Source organism: Hippopotamus amphibius, chromosome 15, assembly GCF_030028045.1.
Source record: "Hippopotamus amphibius kiboko isolate mHipAmp2 chromosome 15, mHipAmp2.hap2, whole genome shotgun sequence".
Taxonomy (NCBI): Eukaryota; Metazoa; Chordata; class Mammalia; order Artiodactyla; family Hippopotamidae; genus Hippopotamus; species Hippopotamus amphibius.
In genome coordinates this window covers 18109806-18133124 of record NC_080200.1, presented here as the reverse complement: position 1 = coordinate 18133124, position 23319 = coordinate 18109806, and the positions used below count along the sequence as shown (strand labels likewise).

General features: G+C 46.4%; 1 protein-coding gene across 1 annotated transcript; it reads left to right on the top strand.

The window, feature by feature from the left end:
* The first annotated feature begins 809 nt into the window (after nucleotides 1-809).
* LOC130836546 (cytochrome P450 4F3-like) lies at nucleotides 810-18640 on the top strand. The gene is made up of 12 exons (XM_057708754.1): nucleotides 810-1029; nucleotides 6069-6213; nucleotides 6849-6902; nucleotides 6996-7123; nucleotides 8539-8660; nucleotides 9511-9781; nucleotides 10427-10493; nucleotides 10707-10836; nucleotides 17704-17837; nucleotides 17918-17982; nucleotides 18095-18177; nucleotides 18383-18640. Exons 1-12 carry the CDS (start codon nucleotides 832-834, stop codon nucleotides 18558-18560), a joined length of 1575 nt encoding a protein of 524 aa, XP_057564737.1. The 5' UTR covers nucleotides 810-831; the 3' UTR covers nucleotides 18561-18640.
* The last annotated feature ends 4679 nt before the right edge of the window (nucleotides 18641-23319 follow it).

Genomic DNA, 23319 nt, shown 5'->3' with positions numbered 1-23319 from the left:
CTAGGCCAGGCCCTGCTCACCTGGCACCTGAACCTTTATGCTTTTACCTGCTACACCCTAGCTTTGGGAGGGCTGGGGCGGCTGTAAACTTGGGGGCCCAGAGCCCACCCTGCAGCAAGCCCACGTGGGAGGTGCTGAGTCCTGAGAACTCAGTATCTGTGCCATATGACCTTGAACTGGTTCTTCTCTAGCCAGCCGCCTCTGGTTTTAAGTCTTGGACAGATGCCAGGTGGGGAGGAGGCAGCCAGGCGTGCAGGGATTGGCTGACTCAGCCAAGCCCAGCCTCCCCCAGTTCAGAGGTTGGGCCAGGGAAAAATAGCTCCCTGGAGGAGAATAGAGGAAGTTGTGTTGGACAAGCTGCTCCTGACAGAAGGTGCCAGGCTAGAGTTGGCAGGGCTGAGGGTTCTGGCCTGGGGCAGGACGTGTGTGCTGCCCTAGACGGGGTGGCTCCAGGGAGAGAGCCGGCCTTGGGGGTGGTGGTTTCCACGTAACTGGAGCCCCTGGCAACCTTCCATTGATTCACCACGGATTCAGTTTGGGCATTTCTTCATTTGTCCCTTTCTTTCTTCCTCTCTCCTCTCTTCTCCCCTCCTCTCTCCCTCCTGCGCTCTCCAGCGCACCCTCTCTCTCTCTCTCTCTCTCCCTCTTCCTCTGGATTTCTCTGGGTCTCCCTCCCTTCTCTGAGCCCTTCTTGCATCATCCTCAGCAATCACCATCCCTGCCCCTCACTCCCTTGGTCCTCTCCCTCTCTGTGTCTCTGCTGCACAGCTCACCATCACTGCCCCTTTCCTCACCCTCAGGAGCTCACCCTCCACCCGTCTGCCCTGCAGGATGCTGCAGCTGAGCCTGTCCTGGCTGGGACTTGGGTCCTTGGCCGCCTCCCCGTGGCTGCTGCTGCTGCTGCTCGGGGCCTCCTGGCTCCTGGCCCGCATCCTGGCCTGGATCTATGCCTTCTATGACAACTGTTGCCGCCTCCGATGTTTCCCGCAGCCCCCAAAACGGAACTGGTTTTGGGGTCACCTGGGCCAGGTGAGTGTGGGCAGCAGGATGGGTCTGGGGGATCAGGGTGGATGGACTTCGTGAGGGGTTGGGAATGAGGCTCAGGGAGCTGGGGGGTCTGGGGTTGGGCTGGGGTCTAGGGTGGCAGAAAAGCGAGGGAGACCTCTTACCTCACTCCCCCACTGGGTGCAATCCTCTCCTCTCTGTCCACTCTGCCTCAATGCCTTTCTTGTTCTTACCTTTCCCCACCCCCAAGCCTGTGTTGTGTCATGTTCGCGCCTGTTTTCCCCACATTAGTGCGCATCTGAGGGATTTCAGGTTGGACTGCAGAAGGCCGGGTCCCCTGGTGGCCTCACAGTCTCCACTGCTGATCTTGAGGCCTCCTCAGGGCCACCGACCAGGGTCTGTCCCCTGGCTGGCCCATGTGTGTTGACCTCAAGCCAGTATCTGCTCCTCTATGGGCTTCTATATCCCCACAGGAATTAACTATGACCTCCACCCCGTCTTCTCCCCTTGGGGACACAGCTGAGTCAGAGGAGAAGTGTGGGCAGTCTTTCCTCCTCCTCTTCCTCAGACACTTTGCTTTTCCTATCTTGCCTTCCACCCCCAAGGCATACCAGGGAGCCCCATTGCCCAATTTTGATAAAAGTAAACCTCTCCCTCTTTCAGAAGGAATCACTCTGCCCTAATGGCCAAATTTCCTGGGAGGGGCCTTCTGGCCCGCCTTCCTAGCTTCATCTCCAGGGGCCCTTCCTCTGTGCTGCATCGGCCCCCTTTTGCCACAGTCACACTGAGGATTTTGGCATCACCCGTAAAGGTGCCACCTCCAAAGCCATTGATCTGAGGCTTATATTCTCTGACCATAACCCCTCTTCCTTCCAGCTTCTTATTTTTTCCCCTTCATCTCCCATCCTAGACCCTGCCAGGATGTCCAGTCCCCTCTACACCCCAGCCCAATGGCTTCCTTTCCATCCTACTTCCTTGGATACAGCTAGCTTAGATTCTCATCCTTCGCAAATGGGCTGAAGTCTTTCGCACGTTGGGCTTCCCTTCATGGCTCTTTGGGAAACCTTTGCCTTGTGTGAGCTCAACCCCCACGTCTTCTGATCTCCTCTCCATGATGATGCTAGTGAAGGTCACAAAACAGGACAGAGGGGTGACATGTACATCCCCGCCTGTCTGTTTCCATGGGGCTTCATTCTGCACAAAACCTCTGGTCTGCTTGCTCTGCTGTCTCCTTGTGCACAGAGATGTTTTTACTCACTGCTTTCATGTCTATGCTTGCTCTCACCTGCTCCAGTCTGGTCGCCACCTCCATCATGCTCCTGCCAGATGTCTGTGGCTTCTAGGTCTCCAAATCCCACAGGCTCTGTTGGGCATCATCTCATCCACCTCTCAGCAGCACTTTGAGCTTGTGGATGACCCTGTCCTCCTAGAACCTGCTTTCCTTCTTGGTTCCAGGACACCATCTTTCCCTGGTCTCCCCCTTCCTCCACATAGCCCCTCTGTCTCCACTTGGCTCCTCCTTTGCTCCACCTTTCCATGTAGGGAAGGCCCCAGCATCCTAACCCCTTCTCCTTCTCTCTCTCCTGAGGCCACCTCCTTACCTAGGGCTCCAGCTCCTAAGGGGGCCATCAGTTCCCACCATAAGCGAATTCCAAGTTCATATCTCTCCTGGGCCCAAGGTCATGCATCCAGCTCCTTCCTCCTCTCCTCATATGTTTGTGTGTGTGTGTGTGTGTGTGTGTGGTGTCTCATAAATACTTCATTCCTTGGTCGGAATCTGAACTCATGGCTCCCTCCCCAATCCTGCCCCTGCTCTCAGTCTAGTCCATTCTTCCATTTGCCACTACTTTGTAGCCCCTGAGCCTGCCTGCTTCTCTCACCCATACATCTGGTCCTAATGTGCTGTCCCCACAATCTCTCCTCAATCTGTCCCTTCTCTGCATCTCTTGCCACCCATGGCCCCATCCACCACCATCTTTCTGCAGGAAGCCTCACCCAGCCTACTCTCTGGTCTCTTCATTGCCACTGTTGTCTCCTCTCTTGCACTCTCTCTTCAGCCCTGGAGAGATTCTTCTGAAATTCAGTTTAGATCATGCCGCTCCTGCCTATCGCTCTGAAGATAAAGGCTAACTCTTTCCCGGCTGGTCTCTGCTGTCCTCCTCAGCCTTGTACATGTCATGGTCACTCTGAGCTTCTGCTTTATCTCCTCAATGAACCAAGACCTTCCCACTGCAGAGCTTTTGCTTGTGCTGCTCTTTTACCTGGAAGCACTTCGCTTCCTGTGGTTACCCAGTGCTCTCCTTATCCTCCCATTGTTGGCTTAGGTGTAACAACCTTCTATAAGCCTCCCTTGACCCCTCCCCCTGACCCTGACCTCTGACTTAGCCTTGCTCACACCCAAATATTTAATGGCCCAATTATTTGTTTATTATCCAACTGGTAGCTCTGGGAACAGACACGATATCTACAGTGGTCCAGCTCAGGGGCTGATATACAGTAGGCATTTAATAAGTGTTTGTTGCAGTGGAGGCCTGGGTAACTTGCCTTCACTTCCCTTTGTTATCTTGCTCCTCCCCTCTCCTCCCCCAGACCAGCTCATCACAGAACAGTACGTCCCAAGCATATCGTAAAGGTTGCCTGAGATAGTGGGTCTTGGAATGTTCTCAGAGAGCCCTGGAGGCGGTGGGAATGTTATGAAGTTACCACATTTCTGACTCCCTGTCCAAGGGCTTGGCTGTGGAGCCTCATCTCCATCACTCTTCTCTCCTACATTCACTCTTCCTGTGTGACCTCGGCTGAGTCCCTCTCCCTCTTTGGACTGATCTCAACAAGTGCCTCAGGATGCTCAGGGAGGAGGGAGCAGTTTACAAAGGTGAAAAAGACTTATGATCACCTACCTGGAGCACCTGGGGGCTTGGGTGGGGTGTCCTGAGGGATGGGAGACGATGCCTCACCAGAAACCAACCCTCCCTTTTTCCCCTTTTGGGGGATATGGCCTCGGTTTCATTTGTAATTGGCATGATTTATGGAAGTGTCCACAGGTTCAGGAGATAGCTAGGATGTAGTGCTATGAGAAATGGATAGCTAGACAGAATATACTAGATAGATAGATAGATAGATAGATAGATAGATAGACAGGATGCACTATGCATAGAGCCTCACCAGCAGAAGGAGCTCATAGGTGAGGGGGACAGTCCTGATTGATGGGCAGAGTTCATGTGTGTCCCTTGGGGTCTGCCAGTGCTGGAAGATCCCAGGACTGTAGACCTTTTACCATGTAAAGAACCAACTGCTATGTGGATGGGCCAGAACATGAAAGAATGTGCAACCAAAACCCAGGAACAAGTCCTGAGGCTACCCTGCTATCCACAAACCTCCCCACCGGGGATCTCCTCTGGTGGCTGCCCTTCGGGTTGGGACAATTCCCAGGATGAGAAAAATCTGTTTTCTCGAGCCAAAGTCATCCTCCCAGTGGGCAGAGAGCCTGTTTTCTCCCTGTGCCCTGGGATGCACCCTTGGGACTTGGAGAGGCCTCCAGCCCTAGAAGGAGGGAGCAAGAGGAAGCAGAGATTCTCTCCATCTGTGCGGAATCCCACACACTGTCCACTGTGGAAGCTCCTTCTGGAGAGTGATGGCCATTGTCTTGCGTGCAGGTATCCCTCAAAGGAGCAGGGATTGAGGGACTTCACTCAGCTGGTGGCCACCTGCCCCCAGGGGCTTATGATCTGACTTATGATCCTCCTCCTCATCATTTTCTGCCACCCTGACATTGCCTGGTCTGTCACCAACACCACAGGTGCCCGCCTGGAACACGTGGTAGTGGGTGCTGTGGCAGTATCCAAGGGCTGTGATCCCCTCCCTGCCAAGCTTCTGTGCAGGCCCTGCAGATCCCAACACCCCTCCTGCTCTTGGGCACCCTTGATCATCTTTTTCTTTCTTTCATTTATTTGCCACCCCCATTCTGGGGGTTCTGGACATTGCTTGGGGATCCTTGGGGAGACTCAGCCCCAGGCTCTGCCATGGAGGAACCTCCAGTCTTGGGCACACAGAATTAGAGATATCCTGCGTGATCAGGATGGTCTGTGGGAGAGACAGGGGCTGGGGGAGCCCAGAGGGGATGTTGGAGGAAGAGTTGTTGGAAGTGGATCTGGAATAATTAATAGACCTTTTTTAAGCAAAGAAGAGAAAGTGTATTCAGTGGAGGGGACAAGTGCACTCAAAGGCCTGGAGGTGACAGAGTGAGCACCTGGCTTTTGAATGATGTCGGGGGAGTTCAGTACAACTAGAGTGATGCAGGTGAGAGGCATAGAAAAGGTGGAGAGGAGAACAGGGAGGGCAGGACTTCGAGACTGGGTAGGGGCAGGGGATTGATTCTGAGAGAGATGGGGAGCCGTGGAAGGTGTGGAGATGAGGAGAAACAAAGATGGGGAGTTGGAGAGATGGACAGAGAAATAGGGTCAGAGAAAGAGAGAGATACAGAGAAAGAGTGAGGGAGACAGACAGAAGGACAGAGAGAGAGAGACATAAATGGAGCAAAAGAAACATATATATACCCAGATACAAACACATCTATCTCTCTATGTACGTATGTATGTATGTAATGTATGTATGTATGTATATATGTATGTATTTGTCATCTTCCTATCAATCCATCTACCCATCATATATCTATCTATCCATCTATCATCCCTATCGTATCTATCTATCTATCTATCTATCTATCTATCTATCTATCTATCTATCTATCTATCCATCCATCCATCCATCCATTATCTACCCCTGGCATATTTCCCGCACCCTCTTTCTCTCTCTCCCCCCTCCCTCTCCTCTCTCTTTCTGTCGAAATACAGAGATGAAGAGAGTAAGGGGACAGAGAAAGGCACATACAGAGACATGAAATAAAAGAGACCAACAGACAGAAGCTAACTTAGTGAGATGGAGAGAAGTATAGATCAATAATCCAGGTAGAAGTGGAGAAGGGGGTGAGTGGGTAGGGGGATATAATGGGAAGTTGTAGCTTCTGAGGACCCCTACCAGGCCTGGCCTCATCTCCACCCATTCAGGCGAAGAGCGATGAGGAGGGCATGCTGGTGATGGAAGATCTGGGCCACTACTTCCGTGACATCCACCTCTGGTGGATGGGGCCCTTGCACCCCATCCTGCGGATTGTTCACCCTAACTTCGTTGCTCCCCTCCTCCAGGCCCCAGGTATCTCTCCCAGGAACCCCCCGCCCCAGCCTCTCCCCTGCCCTTGCTTACAAGCCCTTCCCACTCCTGGGCAGACCAGGCTGAGCAGCGAAATGGGCAGTATTGACAGAGACCTGCTGGGTGGCTCTGAGCAGGTCCCTGGCTTTCTCTGGTTGCCAAAGTCTTTTTCAGTGTTGAATGGTGGAAACACAACACTGTTGGTCTACCATGTCAGCTGTTCCAGGAGGTGTCAGAGAATGCTGGGGCAAGCGTGGTGTCCTTGGTCCCTGTAAAGGCGTTCTATAGAGTGCTGTGCCATGCTCGGGTGTTTAGAACACGTCGGACCATGTAGGAGCCATGTCAAGGCGTGCTGGGACATGTTGTGGCATGTTCGGGTGTGTCTAAGCACATAGAGTTGTGTCTATGAGGTCTGCCTTTGCTTCACTCTGTGCTGCAGCCTGGTCTGGTACCTCCCCCCCCTGCCCCCCGCCACACTGCCCCCCACCCCCGCCCTGGTCCTCTGCTCAGGGTCTCATTCCAAGCTGGGCTGGGCTTGGAGGAAAAATGCAGAACCCTGCCTGGGAGCCTCTGGCCCCCACAAAAAGTCCTTCCCTACCCCCTCTCCATGGCCCTTGATGTTCTATCTCTCTTGTCAGCCACCATCATACCCAAGGATATGTTTTTCTACAGTTTCCTGAAGCCCTGGCTGGGTGAGTAACTGTGAATGAAGGGGGTTGGAGACAACCTTGGGGGCCACGGGGAAGGTGCTGCCTTTGCCCACTCCCTGTGGCTGCCTCTGCTAGGGGACGGGCTCCTGCTGAGTGCCGGTGGCAAGTGGAGCCACCATCGCCGCCTGCTGACACCTGCCTTCCACTTCGATATTTTGAAGCCATATGTGAAGATTTTCAACAAGAGTGCAGACATCATGCATGTGAGTTTCTTGACCTCGGGGTCCCTGCTGGAGCCTTGGGAAAGGGGAAGTGGGCTCATACACACATGGTCTGGTATCCTGGGTCTGCTGGATAGCTTTGGCGGGGCGGGGCACTGATTTTCATCTTCAAGAGTTGGTTTCCTCATCTGTAAAACTGGGATAATAATCCCTTCTTAAAGGGTGATCAAGATGATGTAATGGAATCATGTTCCTGCACATAGTAGGTGCTCAGAAGGCTTTAGTTTCTAGTCTGCTTCTTGGAAGCTCTGTAAATTCAGGCCAGAAATGATGAAGATTGCAAGAGTAGTTCTTTCTGCATTACGTACCAGCTTAAAACTTGGACTTGAAAGGATTAGTGTTTATTAACATTTTTCATGAGATGATGGGTCAGTTGAGTTATTCTCAACCTGGCTGGACCCACTCATGTGTTCATGGTCATGGGTGGGTTCTTCAGACAGCTCTGCTGATCTAGGTTCAGCTTTGGCACATGTTTGGGGCTCAGCTAGCTGTCAGCAGGTTTAGGATGGCCTTGGTGAGACAATGGACTCCTGCATTTGTCTCTCATCTCCCTGTAGGCTAGCCTGAGCTTGATTGCATGGTGGAGGCTGGGCTCCAAGAGAACAAGCAGAAACATGTGGTACCTCTTGAAGCCTAGTTTCGGAACTAGCTCACCATGGTTTGCACCTTCTGTTGACTGAAGCAAGTCCCAGCTCAGCTCAGATTCAAGAGGTGGAGAAACAGGTTCCACCTCCTAATGGAAGGGCTGCAAAATCTCATTGCAAAGAGTGAGGATAAAGGGAAGGATAGAGAAATGGGAACATTTTTTGCAGCTGTCAACCACTATGACAATGGTTTAGGTGGTGATGGTAGTTAACAGTTATTTAACACACTGTATATCACAAACAGTGGGCCAAGTCCATGGCATGTGTTGTGTAACTTATTTTCACAATCCTATGAGGTAGAGATGATTATAATTGCCGCAATAAGGATGATGATATGGAAGGTCAGAGAGTCTAGGGAGCTTGCCCAAGACTGCTCATTAGTAAGTGAGTTATGTGTGGTGCAGCAGGAATTCTAACTTGGTTTGTCCAACACCAAAGCAGGTCATCCTAACTGCTACTAAAAATTTGACAGTGGAAAAGCCAAATGGAAAGCTATGAGTTGACCAAGGGCACACAGACCATAAGAGGCAGAGCTGGACCTTGAACCCAGGTCTCCTGACTCCCAGCTGTGGGGTCTTCCTGTCTTGATAGTAACAGCTTATATTCCCACTCAAGCCTGGTCTTCCCTGGGGATGGGTGCTTGGGGCAGAGGAACAAGAGGCCAGGTCTCGGGGAGTCCGTCCAGGTTTGGGATTGGGGAGGGGCTCAGGAGAGGGAAATCCCAGCCCCAGCTCTGCCCTCTTCTATGTCCAGGCCAAGTGGCAGCGTCTGGTCTCAGAAGGCCACACCCGCCTGGACATGTTTGAACACATCAGCCTCATGACCCTGGACAGTCTGCAGAAATGCGTCTTCAGTTTCGACAGCAAGTGCCAGGAGTGAGTCTCAGCCCAGGGCCTGGGAACGTGAGCCATAGACCCAAGGGAGCAGATGGGGGAGGGAGGACTGACCAGGGCAATCAGAAGGGCCTTCCTGGAGGAGGTGGGTCAGGGCTGGAGATCGAAGGACAGAAAGTGGAAAGAGAAGGAGTAATCCTTTCAGGAAGGTAGAACTGTTTGGTAAAGGCCAGGAGGCTAGGATGAGAAAAGCATGTGTAACCGTGAGGAGACACCTTGGATATGAGGTTGGAGGAGTGGGCAGGGTTGTATCTTAAGCACATTCTGAAGCCAGGCAAAGAGGATAGGAACTTTACCTTGATGTTTCCTGGGAGCCACAGAAGGTGCTTGGTCAGATGAGGGTTGTATTTGAAGCGGAGCTTGAACATCTGGCTCAAGAGAGGACTGACGGTTCTGTAGACACAGGATGTAAGAAGACCACAGACGGGAGGAAACTTGATGCTTGGTGGAGAAAATGGGGCAGATTTGGGGGAAGCTGAGAAAGAATGGCAGGTCCAGATGTTGTGTGGGAGAGAGGCGAGATGAGCACTATTCCCAAGCTTTGGTCTGAGGTCTAGGTCATAAGGCAGTTTACAGAGATGGGAGGCAAAGAGAGAAACATGATTGAAGGGCACTCTTTTCTGGATGGGATGTGGTCCTGGGTTACTGGAAGTGCTCCTGCAGATCATGAAGGGAAGCAACAGCTTAAAATATCTGAAGCCCAGAAGCCGGGAGCTACCTCCTATCAGGGTTCCCAAGACTCCCTATCAGGAAACAGAGTCTCTAAGAACAGATGGCCCACAGGTATAATACAGTACTGCTTCTTAAGGCTCTCTCTGATCTGTCCCTGTAGGAAACCCAGTGAATATGTTGCTGCCATCTTGGAGCTCAGTTCCCTTGTGGTGAAACGGACCGAGCAGATCTTCCTGTACATGGACTTCCTGTACAACCTCAGCCCCGATGGGCAACGCTTCCGCAGGGCCTGCCGCCTGGTGCATGACTTCACAGATGCTGTCATCCATGACCGACGCTGCACCCTCTCCAAGGAGGGTGTTGATGACTTCCTCAAGGCCAAGGCTAAGGCCAAGACTTTGGACTTCATTGATGTGCTCTTGCTGGCCAAGGTAGTCTTCTCTGGGATCTAAATTCAAAAGGTAGACTGGATCTTTTCTAATCTCTTTATTGGAATATAATTGCTTTACACAGTTGTGCCAGTTTTTGCTGTACAACAAAGTGAATCAGCTGTATTTATACATATATCCGCATATCCCCTCCCTCCCGTGACTCCCTCCCACCCTCCCTATCCCACCCCTCTAAGTCATCACCCATCATCAATTTGATCTCCCTGTGTTATGCAGCAGCTTCCCACTAGCTATCTATTTTCCATTTGGTGGTGTATATATGTCAATGCTACTCTCTCACTTTGTCCCAGCTTCCCCTTCACCCCCCACCCTGTGGGTAGCCTGGATCTTGATTTCAAAGGTCAGATCAAAGAACTTGGACTTGATCCAGAGAGTGCTAGGGAGTCTTAGAACATGCCTGAGGAAGGGAGGGACAGGTCAGAGAGAAGTTTTAGATGTGACTGTGTAGAAGGTTGCCTGGAAGGAGTAAATGGGAGGCAGGAGACCAGGGAGGAGTCCTTTGGGTGGGCTCTGGAGATGAAGAGAGAACAATCCTGCTTGGATGATGAAACTTCAGGGACAATTTCAGGTTAGGCTCAGGTGTCCTCAGAGCTGGTGTGACTTGGGGAAATCTTGCTTTCTCTCAAGGATGAAGATGGGAAAAAACTGTCAGATGAGGACATCCGAGCAGAGGCTGACACCTTCATGTTTGAAGGTAAGAGTCCCATTGTGGGACTACAGAATAGGCAGGGGTCTCTTCATCCTAGGGACTTGGCAGGTGGGCCTTGGATCACCCCATCTTGCCCATCCTTCCCATCTTCTTTGGGGGGGGGGGGCGGTGGGTGGCGGAGCCGGGTTTAACATGGTGCTGTCCACCGTCTGGTGCTGAAGTAGCCCAGAGACCCGAGCCTGACTGGCTGCCCCTCAGGCCATGACACCACAGCCAGTGGGCTCTCCTGGATCCTGTACAACCTCGCAAAGCACCCAGAATACCAGGAGCGCTGCCGGCAGGAGGTGCAAGAGCTCCTGAGGGACCGTGAGCCTGAAGAGATTGAGTGGTGAGTGCAGGCCCTTATGATCTGTTCCTGAACCCTTCTCATTGTCTCTGCTCCCCAGCTGGGAATGGGGAAAGATCTTTTTTGTTGATTCTGTCATTATTGCTTAGTGGAAATAGGAACAGAGCCCAGAGGCAGGGTCTGATACACAGTCTGAAAGCAGGTGAACGTTTGTAGGCTTTTGGGACAGAAAAATCTGGGTGTCCACATTAATGCCCCACTAACTTGCTATGTGCCTTTATGAAAATCAATTCCCTTATCTGAATACCATTTTTCTCCTCTATAAATTGGGGTCGATGTGGGGAATCTCTCCCCGACAGTGCTACTTGGATAATTGTGACCATGTGTGTAGGACAGATGCCACCCAATAAACACTTTCAGTATATGAACTTCTTTTCCCCTCTCTTGCTTTCCTGCCTGAAGTTGCATTTCTCCCCCCAAAGAGCCTCATTTTCCTTAATTTTTCCTCTTTTCTCTAATTTCCACCTAAAAGTCTATTCCAGGGATTCACAGGAGATCTTTAGGGGTAAAAAATTTATCCATCTCTTTGTTCACTGCTTGCCCTTTCCCAACTCAGTGTCTAGTCCCACTGGGGTCCTACATGGGCAAGGCTGGGGCAGAGAGGAAAAGGGGTGAAGCTTGATAGTCAAACAGAGAATATGAATTCACCACTCTGGGTGTGGGTAGTGGACTATGCCCAGACCAAGGAGATAGGTTGTGCAAAGGCCAGGACAGAAGCATGCAGGAGTGAGCCTGGAATGTTTGGGAGGAAGTAGAGGTGGCTGGATCCTTGTGAAATATGCAGGTGAGGACCAGAGGGGCCCCCCAAAAAGATGGAGCTGGTAATGGAAGCCCTTCTTGGAATGCTTTGGAAACCATGTTAAGAGTTTTCAAAGCTGTCATTTCAAGTCCAATATTTATAAAAGATAAAAATGGGCAGGGATGCTGCCATTAGGGGAGTGTCACATTGGGGAAAAATGGTCAAGCAGTAGTGGCCCACTGTGCTCAGTCATTGGCTGTCATTTGCCCTGGAAAGTGTGGACTTGAATGCTACAGCAGAGCCAAGAAACTCTATAGCTGGAGGCTGTCAGCTAACAGCACTCCTTGCAGCTGTACAGCAAGTTCTTTCTTGAAGGGAGATCCATGACTAAAGTATGAGGGGAGTGGGGAGCCATGGGAGATGCTTGAGCAGGGGAGGGGCAGGTCAGATATGAGTATGAGAAATATCTCTTTGCAGCTACAGGGGCAAACTGCAGGGGATGAGCTGCAGTCTGGGGGTCCAAGGGTAGATTCTGGGCCAAGGACTAAAGGATGGAGAGGAAGTATTGGGCTGGACAAACATTTTGGAGGCAGTGCCCTCAACTTCAACAGCAGTCCTGTGACACAAAAAAATGTTTTTGTGCTTCTCCCAACTTAAAAAAAGTATGCACTTGGTTGAAATCCAAAAGCATGAAAGGGTTTACAATGAATATAAGCCTCCCATCACCTCCCCTCAGCTTTATTGAGATGTAATTGACATATAACATTATGTAAGTTTAAGGTGTGCAAAGTGATGATTTGACATATGTATATATTGCACAATGATTACAATAAGGGTAGTTAACACATCTGTCACCTCACATAAGCCTCTGCCGTATACCAGCATCCCAATCCCATCTCTTCCTTCAATGGTTTCCTGTGTTGTTCAGTGTATTCCTAGATTTATCTGTTCACAGTCTCTCACTTTACTCATTCATTCTGTCTTGTCTCTCTACAACTGAGTGTATATACAGAGCATTCAGACATTCACATTGACCATATAACTTCAAGATCCTTTCTTTTTTTTTTAATAAATGTTTATTTATTTATTTATTTATTGGCTGCATTGGGTCTTTGTTGCTGTATGTGGGCTTTCTCTAGTTGTGGCGAGTGGAGCTACTCTGCTGTAGTGCGCGGGCTTCTTGCGGTGGTTTCTCTTGTGGAGCATGGGCTCTAGGTGCGAGGGCTTCAGTAGCTGTGGCACACAGGCTCAGTAGTTGTGGCTCATGGGTTCTAGATCGCAGGCTCAGTAGTTGAGGCGCACGGGCCTAGTTGCTCCATGGCATGTGGGATCTTCCTGGACCAGGGATCAAACCCATATCCCCAGCATTGGCAGGCGGATTCTTAACCACTGTGCCAGCAGGGAAGTCCTGATCCTTTTTTTTTTAAGTTTTGGAAAATTAAATTTGAATTGGAAAGTCAATAATGACAATAGGTTTTTTTTTTTTTGTTCACAAAATGAAACATCCTGTATAAGATTAAGTTATTATTATTTAATATAAATACACATATACACATTTGGTCGCTTGTTCTTAATGTGTCTTAGAACTCCTTTTCTCTGAGTGTTGCATAGCATTGCTTAGTTTACGCAGGCTGTTTCTGTTGGGGACATTTATGTAAACATTTTCAATTAGAACAGTATTGCCAAATTGCCTTTTGGTGTCTCTGTACTGATTTACCCTTTATGGTGTGATAGGACTAGTTGATCCCTATATCCACCTTTTTGATAGCTGTATAGTATTCCATCATGTGAATGTACTGTAATTTATTTAAACATTCCCCCATCAATGGACCAGTGTGTATAATTTCTAGCCTTTTTCTGTAATAAACACAATGTAGTGAACATCCATTTTTCTTATATGTGTGGACATGTCTCTCGGACAAATTCCTAGAAGTGGTGTTGCTGGATCAAAGGCCATTTGAGTATTGCAATTTAATAGCTCTTGGCAAATTCACTTCTACAAACAGATTTTGAGAATGCCAATTTCCTTGTATCATCACCGACAATGTGCATTATAAAACTTAAAACTTTGCTAGGGGCTTTCCTGGTAGCACAGTGGTTAAGAATCTGCCTGCCAGTGCAGGGGACATGGCTTCGATCCCTGGTCCAGGAAGATCCCACATGCCATGGAACAACTAAGCCCGTGCACCACAACTACTGAAGCCTAGAGCCCATGCTCTGCAACAAGAGAAGCCACCGCAATGAGAAGCCCGTGCACCACAACGAAGAGCAGCACCTGCTCGCTGCAACTAGAGAAAGCCCACATACAGAAACAAAGACCCAACACAGTCAATAAATAAAAATAAATTAAAAAAAAAACTTGAAAATTTGGTATTCTGTTAGGTTAGATGAAATATAATACTTTGTCATTTTAGTGAACATCACTTTAAATATGGGTAAAGTTGAGTGCTGTTATCACATTTGAACAACCATGCATGTTTCTTTTTCTGTGGAGTGTCAGTTTGCATAGTTTGTCCTTTCCACTTTGAGTTTTTTTCTTACTGACTTATAAGAACTTTTTTTTCTTTATCTTTTTTTTTTTTTTTTTGCTGTGCAGCATGTGGGATCTTAGTTCTCTGACCAGGGGTTAAACCCGTGCCCCTTGCAGAGTCTTAACCACTGGACCACCAGGGAAGTACCTATAAGAACTCTTTTTATAATTGAAGTATAGTTGATTTACAATGTTGTGCCAATCTCTGCTGTACAGCAAAGTGAATCAGTTTCAGACATATATACATTTTTTAAAAATAAATTTATTTATTTATTTATTGGCTGTGTTGGATCTTCGTTGCTGCACACAGGCTTTGTCTAGTTGTGGTGAGCAGGGGCTACTCTTCATTGTGGTGCATGGGCTCCACATTGCCGTGGCTTCTTTGTTACTGAGCACAGGCTCTAGGCACATGGGCTTCAGTAGTTGCAGCACACAGTCTCAATAGTTGTGGCTCTTGGGCTCTAAAGCACAGGCTCAATAGTTGTGGCGCATGGGCTTAGTTGCTCCACGGCATGTGGAATCTTCCTGGAGCAGGTATCGAACCTGTGTCCCCTGCATTGGCAGGCAGATTCTTAACCACTGCACCACCTAGGAAGTCCTGTACATCCTTTTTAAAATATTATTTTCTCTTATGGTTTACCTCAGGAGATTGGGTATAGTTCCCTGTGCTTTACAGTAGGACCTTGTTGTTTATCCAAGAACTTTTTAAATGTAAAGGAAATTAGTTCTTTTCTGCTTTGCAAGAATTATTCCCCAGATTGTCTTTTGACTTTATTTTGGTTTTCATTCATGTATTTGTAGTCAAATTTATTAATTTTTTTCTTTTACAGCTTTTGTGTTTTTCTTTTTTTTTGAATCATGCTTGGAAAAAGCCTTTCATACTCTAAGACTAAAGCATAAAACCTTGGGAATTCCCTGGCTGTCCAATGGTTAGGACTCCGTGCTTTGGTGGTCCATTGGTTAGGGCTCTGCACTTTCACTGCAGAGGGCCTGTGTGAGGGTGCATGTTCAATCCCTGGTGGGGGAACTAAGATCCCACAAGCTGCACGGCGCAGCTAAAAAAAAAAAAGTAAAACTCCTGTTTTTCTTCCTCTAATGGATTTATTTATTTAAAAATAGTTTATATAAAATTTATTTTTATTTATTTAATATTGTTGTTATTTTTATGTTTAATCCTATGTTCTATATGAAATCTATATTGGATAAGTACTGAAGAAGGAATCTATATTTTTCCCCAAATGGCTAACAAATTGTCCCAACAGAATTTAAATGAATATTTTATAATTGTCTTAGGATTTTAAATAATAGCAGCTTCACAATAGACTATATTTATTTATATGTTTGGATTTATTTCTGAAATCTATTCTGTTCTAATCATTTATATATTAATGTATAAACACCAAGCAGTCTTCATTATCATACTTTAAAAATCATTTTCATACTTGATAAAGTTGGTCCCGTCTCATTATTTTGCTTTTAAATTTTTTTTGTGTTGTTTTTCCAGTCGAATTGCTAGGATCAGTTTGGGTAGTTCAAAGAACATCCTTGAAAAATTTAATTAATTAGGATTTTGGACCTCAGGTGCCAAGGGTGGAGTTTACCATGCCCCTCAACTCATGACTAAATGTCTTCATTTTTCCATGCACTACTTATTCATTTCCATTCATCCCAACTCTTCCCTTCCAGCTTTCCAACCCTGTGATTCTAGAGAGTCCAATCCTTTTTGTTTGTATAATTTGTTGTTTTGGGTGGATGTATTTTAAAATTCACAAATAGGTGTTATATCACAGATCTCATGCTGGTTCTCACCTTTTTTGTAAATGTAACACTATGATTTTATTAGACATCCATGGCTCCATGTCCGTTTAGATAATTACTTTGAAACATCATACAGTACTTTCCTCTCCAATCCCTTAGTGCTAGATATCCAGGATGCTTCCATCTCATCACTGCAATGAACATCTTTGTGTATGTGTCTTTATTTACCTGTCTTAGAATCTCTCTGGGATTTGTATCCAGGAGCTTGCTGGGTTGTAAAAGACACATTGCCTTTCCTTGACCATGGTGATGCCCTCCAGCTTGGTGGTCCCTGTTCACACCTCCACATTTTAGTGCATAGCTCTTTACCCCCACACCTCAGCCACTCCTTACCATTACCACCCTGTTAATTCTAGCCTCAAATAGATGTGAAGTAACATTGATTTGCTATGTAATTTCCATTTCTCTGATAACCAGTGATTCTGAGCATCACTTCATGTTTGAAATCTCTGTGTTTGAAATTCCACGAATTCCTAGATCATGTCCTCTGCCTACTTTTCTCCTAGAGACCTGTCACCTCTCTTGTCAATTTGTGGGAATTCCTTGTATATTCAAGGTATTGTTCTAGATCTATATATTCATTGCAGATATCTCATCTGGATGTTAATTTGGTCCCTTGGTGTCTTTTATTAAATAGAAGAGATCCTTAATTCTTTGCATATTTATCCATTTCTTTTTGACTTCCAGTTTGTGCTTTTGGGGTTTTAAGAATTCTTTCTTATGCCTAGATCATGAAGATGTCTCCTACGTTATTTTCTTTTGACTTTATGGTTTTACCTTTCACATGTAAAAGGAGACTCCACTGTGTATATTGAGTAGATGAGGATTTAGTTCCTTTTTTTTTTTTGGCTGTACCACATGGCTTGTAGAATCTTCGTTTCTGGACCAGGGATCGATCCTGGGTGTGCTGCAGTAGAAGCACAGAGTTCTAACCACTGGACCACCAGGGAATGCCCGAAGATTTAGTCTTATTTCTACATCACCAGTTGTCTGAATACCTTCTACCAAACTATCCCTCCCCAGCCCAGGGATTTCTAGGGCTTCCTTTCCAGATGATGTTTTCATCTATTCTTGTGCCATCTCCAAGCTCTCTATTCTGTTCCATGGGTCTGTTTTACTGTTCTTGCAACAATACCACACTGTTTTTTTTTGTTGTTGTTGTTGTTTGTTTTAATTACTACGCTTTTGTAATAGGTCTTGAAATCTGGCAGATTGGGTTCTTCTATGATCTTTTATTTTCCATTTACCTAACTCTTGATGAACTTCAATTCTTTCGAATTGAATAAGATTACCAAGTTCCCCTTCCCCCACCAAAGCCAACTAGATTTTTATTGAATTACATTGACTATTCTGATTAATTTAGTAAGAATTGACACTTTAATAATATTAGGTTGTCTCACCTAGAGTGTGGAGTAGGTCTTACTCATTCAAATAACTTTTGTAAGTCCATTATAGAGATTTTTTTGCATTGTAAGCTAATTATATAATTCAAAAGCTTTTAAATGCAAATATATTAACACTTTTAAGGATACCCTGGGAGTGTTGTATTTTGCTCAGAAATGCTTCTAAAAATACCAGTTTTCTTCTAGTAGCTTTTGTGATTTTGATATCCTGATGCTTAAATCTTTGGTTCATCTGGGATTTATTTTGTTATATCAGTGAGGGTTGGAGGGAGGTGGAGAGAGGGTCTCACAGGGCAGTAGGAAGGCTGGAGGGTGTCTCGGTCTTTGCTCCCTGGATAATTGTCATGGGGGTTCCTTAGGGACGACCTGGCCCAGTTGCCCTTCCTGACCATGTGCATCAAGGAGAGTCTGCGGTTGCACCCCCCTGTCACGGTCATCTCCCGCTGCTGTACCCAAGACGTTGTGCTCCCAGATGGCCGGGTCATCCCCAAAGGTGCCCACAATGACAAGGGGAGGAGGGTGGTGGTCCCATCAGCTGAGACCTCATCCTGACCACTCCATCCTCTCCTATAGGGAACGTCTGTGTCATCAGCATCTTCGGGATTCATCACAACCCGTCTGTCTGGCCAGACCCTGAGGTGCTGCCCCCACTGGGGAAATCAGACACTCCTTCTCCACTCTACCCACATCTGGGGGTGTCTGGGTGTTCTGAGATGCCCCACCCAGCAGCCCTCTTCTCTCTGTCCCCAGGTATACAATCCCTTCCGCTTTGATCCAGAAACGCCCCAGAAGAGGTCACCTCTGGCTTTTATTCCCTTTTCGGCAGGGCCCAGGTAAGGCTAGCTGCTGTGTGAGGCAGGGATGGGTTGAGGATGGTGGTGGGGCTCAGGGGACATGCAAGCCCATGTGGGGGTCTCAGACAGGTTAGCCTCCCTCTCCATCTCTATGGAAGAGGATGGATGTCCCAGGTGGTTTCTGGGCCTGATGGAGCCGGATAGGGCTCCCCGGCGCAGTCAGAGCCCCCACTCCCGCCCACAGGAACTGCATCGGGCAGACGTTCGCCATGACCGAGATGAAGGTGGTCCTGGCGCTCACCCTGCTGCGCTTCCGTGTGCTGCCAGAGGAGGAAGAGCCACGCAGGAGGCCAGAGCTGGTCCTGCGCGCGGAAGGCGGACTGTGGCTGCGGGTGGAGCCGCTGAGCACAGGCCAGCAATGACTCAGCACCTCTGGCCTGCGATCCACCCTGACCCTAGACACCTCACTTTGCAGATTCCCAGAAATAAAACTGTGCTGTCACGTCTGCCCCAGTCCCATCGAGGCCAGCCGGGGGCGCTTGGGGCCTGGATGATTCAGGTGGGTGGGCCTGACTGTGAACCTGGGAGGATGTGGTAGAGGGGGATCATTGGTGTGGTAGCTGGAGCTCCATCTTGGATCATGAAGACAAGACTACTCTTTAGGGAAGGTGGAGCACAGAGCTAAATGCCGACAGGGTCAGGTAACCCTGGATCCACCACTCCCTACCATTTTACTACCAAGCGCACCATCCCAGTCTGCCATTTCCTAGCTGTTAGGCTTGGGGAAAATCTTTTCTCTCTCTAAGCCTCGGTGCCTTAGTGCATAATAGTAGCCACCTTATTGCGATGTTGTGGAGATTTATAAGCAAGCATGAGCAAAATGACTGACAATATATGGTAAGCACCAGGACTCAATAAAGTTCATTTTTTCCCTTCTTTTTGCATCACTTTCTCCAATTTAAAATATTTTAAAATCATAAAAGTTATATTTAAGTTTTGGGACATGTGGAAACCTGCTGTTGAAAAAGACTGTCATTAGAAGATTCAGTAAATTCAAAATCTCCATAGTTACATCTGTTACATAGTTACAAGGGCCTTTGATGTGAAGCTGGTCGGAAGCTAGAAAATGAAAAAAATTTTTTTTCCCTCAGAGAGGCATGACCCAGGACTTCATTTTTATCTAGATGTTCTAGGAAGTGGAGGCCAAGAGGGTCCTCATTAATGAGAGGAGGTGGAGGGGGCAAGAGTGGAGCCACTTCCTTCAGCTTCTGGAACAGCGGCTGCCCCAGGTCTTCCCCATTCAGGCTGTAGGGCGGGGGTCCTGGGATAGAGTCCTAGTCTCAGAGCCTTTCAGGGGCCAGAAGACTTACTGGTTGCAAATTAAGAAAGAAACCCTATAACATGAAATGAGTAAATATTAGTATATTTTAAGCTGAAAATTGCAAATGTTTTTCTTTTCCTTTGCCTTCAGAATTCTTATTTAAAATGTTTTTCTTTTCCCCCAAGTGATACCTTTGTCATAGAAGAAAATGCAAATAATAAAAAGTAAGAAATAAAATTCACATCCATAATCCAAACATGTCAAAGTAATAACCGTTCGTATTCTCTCACATATATTGCCAAATTTCAGTTTTATATGTAATCCTTATATAAGCAAAAATTTGAATTTACATCTAAATGTACTACATTTACATGTAATCTCCTTTTAATAAATGAGTCCTAAAATGTCATTTTAGGGCTTCCTTGGCAGTCCACTGGTTAAGACTCTGCGCTTCCACTGCAGGGGGCACTGGTTCGATCCCTGGTCAAGGAACTAAGATCCCGCATGCCGAGTGCTGCGGCCAAAAAAAAAAATGCTATTTTACCGACTAACAAGCACATGGAAATATGCTCAACATCCTTAGTCGTTAGGGAAATGCAAACCCATGCCACAAGGTGATACTTCACACGCACCAGGATGGCAAGAATATAAAAAATGTAAGATAAGTGTTGGTGAGAATGTGAGGTAATTGAAATCCTCATACATTGCTGTTGGGACTGTAAAATGGTACATTGGCTGTGGAAGACAGCCTGGTGTTTCCTAAATAAATTAAACTTAGAATTATCATATGACCCAGACATCCCATGCCTAAGTATGTAGCCAAAAGAATTGAAAACAGGTGTTCAAACAGAAACTTTTACACGACTCTTCATAGTGGCACTGTCTACAATCGCCAAAAGGTAGGTATTTGGGAAATAATTCAAATCTCCATTAACAGATGAGTGAATAAATAAAATGAGGTATATTCATAATAAGGAATATCCCTGAGTCATAAAAAGGAATGAAGCACTGATACATGCTACAACATGAATAAACTTTGAAAACATTATGCTAAGTGAAAGGAGCTGGACACAAAATGTCATATATTGTATGATTCCATTTATATAAAATGTGTAGAATGGGTAAATCCATAGAGGTAGATCCAGGAGCTGGAGGGTGGAGGGGGAAATAGAGAGTGACTGCTAATAGGTACGAACTTTCCTTTTCAGGTGATAAAAATACCTTGGAACTAGAGAGAGGAGAGGTGGATGTTGCACAACATAGTGAATGTGCTAGGTGCATGGAATCAAACACTTTATAATGGTCAAAATGGTGAATTTTTTGACAGCAACATGTAAAAGAATGAAATCAGAACACTTCCTAACATCATACACAAAAATAAACTCCAAATGGATTAAAGACCTAAATGTAAGGCCAGGCACTATAAAACTCCTAGAGGAAAACATAGGCAGAACACTCTATGACATACATCAAATCCTTTTTGACCCACCTCCTAGAATCAAGAATAAACAAATGGGACCTAATGAAACTTGAAAGCTTTTGCACAGTGAAAGAAACCATAAATAAGATAAGAAGACAAACCTCAGAATGGGAGAAACTACTTGCCAACGAAGCAACTGACAAAGGATTAATCTCCAAAATATATAAGTAGCTCATGCAGCTTAATACCAGAAAAGCAAATAACCCAATCCACAAATGGGCAGAAGACCTAAATAGACATTTCTCCAAAGAAGACATACAGATGGCCAACAAACACATGAAAAGAGGCTCAACATCACTAATCATTAGAGAAATGCAAGTCAAAGCCACAATGAGATATCACCTCACACTGGTCAGAATGGCCATCATCAAAAAATTTAGAAACAATAAATGTTGGAGAGGGTGTAGAGAAAAGAGAAGCCTCCTGCACTGTTGGAATGTAAGTTAGTACAGCTACTATGGAAACAGTTTGGAGGTTCCTTCAAAAACTACAATTAGAACTACCATATGATACAGTAATCCCATTCCTGGGCATATACCCAGAGAAAACCATAATCCAAAAAGAAACATGTACCATAATGTTCATTGCAGTACTATTTACAATAGCCAGGACATGGAAGCAACCTAAATACCCATCAACAGATGAATGGATAAAGAAGATGTGGCACATATATACAATGGAATATTACTCAGCCATTAAAAGGAATGAAATTGAGCTATATGTAATGAGATGGATAGACCTAGAGACTGTCATACAGAGTGAAGTAAGCCAGAAAGAGAAAAACAAATACTGTATGCTAACATATATACGGAATCTAAAAAATTGATACAGATGAACCCAGTGTCAGGGCAAGAATAAGGATGCAGATGCAGAGAATGGACTGGAGGACACAGGGTTGGGGGGGCGGGGGGCGAAGGGGAAGCTGGGATGAAGTGAGAGAGTAGCATAGACATATATACACTACCAACTATAAAATAGATAGCTAGTGGGAAGTTGCTGTATAAAAAGAGAGATCAACTTGATGATGGGTGACGCCTTAGAGGGCCCGGACAGGGAGGGTGGGAGGGAGTTGCTGGAGGGAAGCGATATGGGGATATATGTATAAATACAGCTGATTTACTTTGGTGTACCTCAAAAGCTGGTACAAGGGTATAAAGCAATTATATTCCAATAAAGAGCTGAAAAAAAAAAAAGAAAAAAATGGTGAATTTTATGTTATGTGAATTTTGCCTCAAGAAAAAAAATGCTATTTTTTTCATACATTTTTTTTTGTAAACACCCTTCCACAACATAAAATCATCATCTTGGGGGTCTGTAAAATCTGTAAGTGTTAAGTATTCAAGCCACTCTTTACTTTTGTAAATGGCATTATGTTAGAAAATAATGTAGTTTGTCTCACTTTGCAAGAATTCTCTTCATGCACCTTGATAGTTTGAGATACCACCAACAATTAAAAACTGAGTTACTCTTTTTTAAAATTTTATTTATTTTGTTTATTTTTGGCTGTGTTGGGTCTTCGTTGCTGCACATGGGCTTTCTCTAGTTGCTGCCAGCGGGGGCTACTCTTCATTGTGGTGTGCAGGCTCCTTGTTGTAGTGGCTTCTCTTGTTGTGGAGCACAGTCCTTAGGCGTGTGGGCTTCAACAGTTGTGGCACATGGGCTCAATAGTTGTGGCTCACGGGCTCTAGAGCACAGGCTCCATAGTTGTGGAGCACAGGCTTAGTTGCTCCGTGACATGTGGGATCTTCCCAGAGCAGGGATTGAACCCTTGCTCCCTGCAGGGGGGGTTTGGCAGGCAGATTCTTAACCACTACACCATCTAGGAAGTCCAAAAATTGAGTTACTCTTAATCACATAACTTTGGGTGTAGAAATTTCATTTCTATACCCATACATTCATGAAGGATGTGGGTGTGGTTAAACACTCTTTGTACAACACATGAGGCCTCATGACTGCACAGGTACTGATGTTTTTGATCCTATTAACAGAAGTAGACCACAGGAAGGGAGAAGGTGATGACATTTCAGCTCCCCCAGGTATACACTGATTTCATTCTCACACCAATCTTTTGGTTTGGAGAGATTAATTAACTTGCTCAAGGTCACATAGCTGATGAGTGCTGGCTGGAGTGGGGGTAAGTTTGGACAGCTTGGCTACAGTAGTCATGCCTAACCTTCCAAGGAAGTGATTTTCAAGATGCGTCTCAGCCCCACGTGTATCAGATCACCTGGAGAATGCCTGCAGGCTTACCAGATGAGACTCTGATGAGTGGTGCCTAAATTTTTAAATATAATATTTTTGACCAGGAATTCATTCACTCATGTAGAAAATAAGATGCTCAGTGAAAAGTATTGGTCCTCCATATGTCCTGTATTGGGTC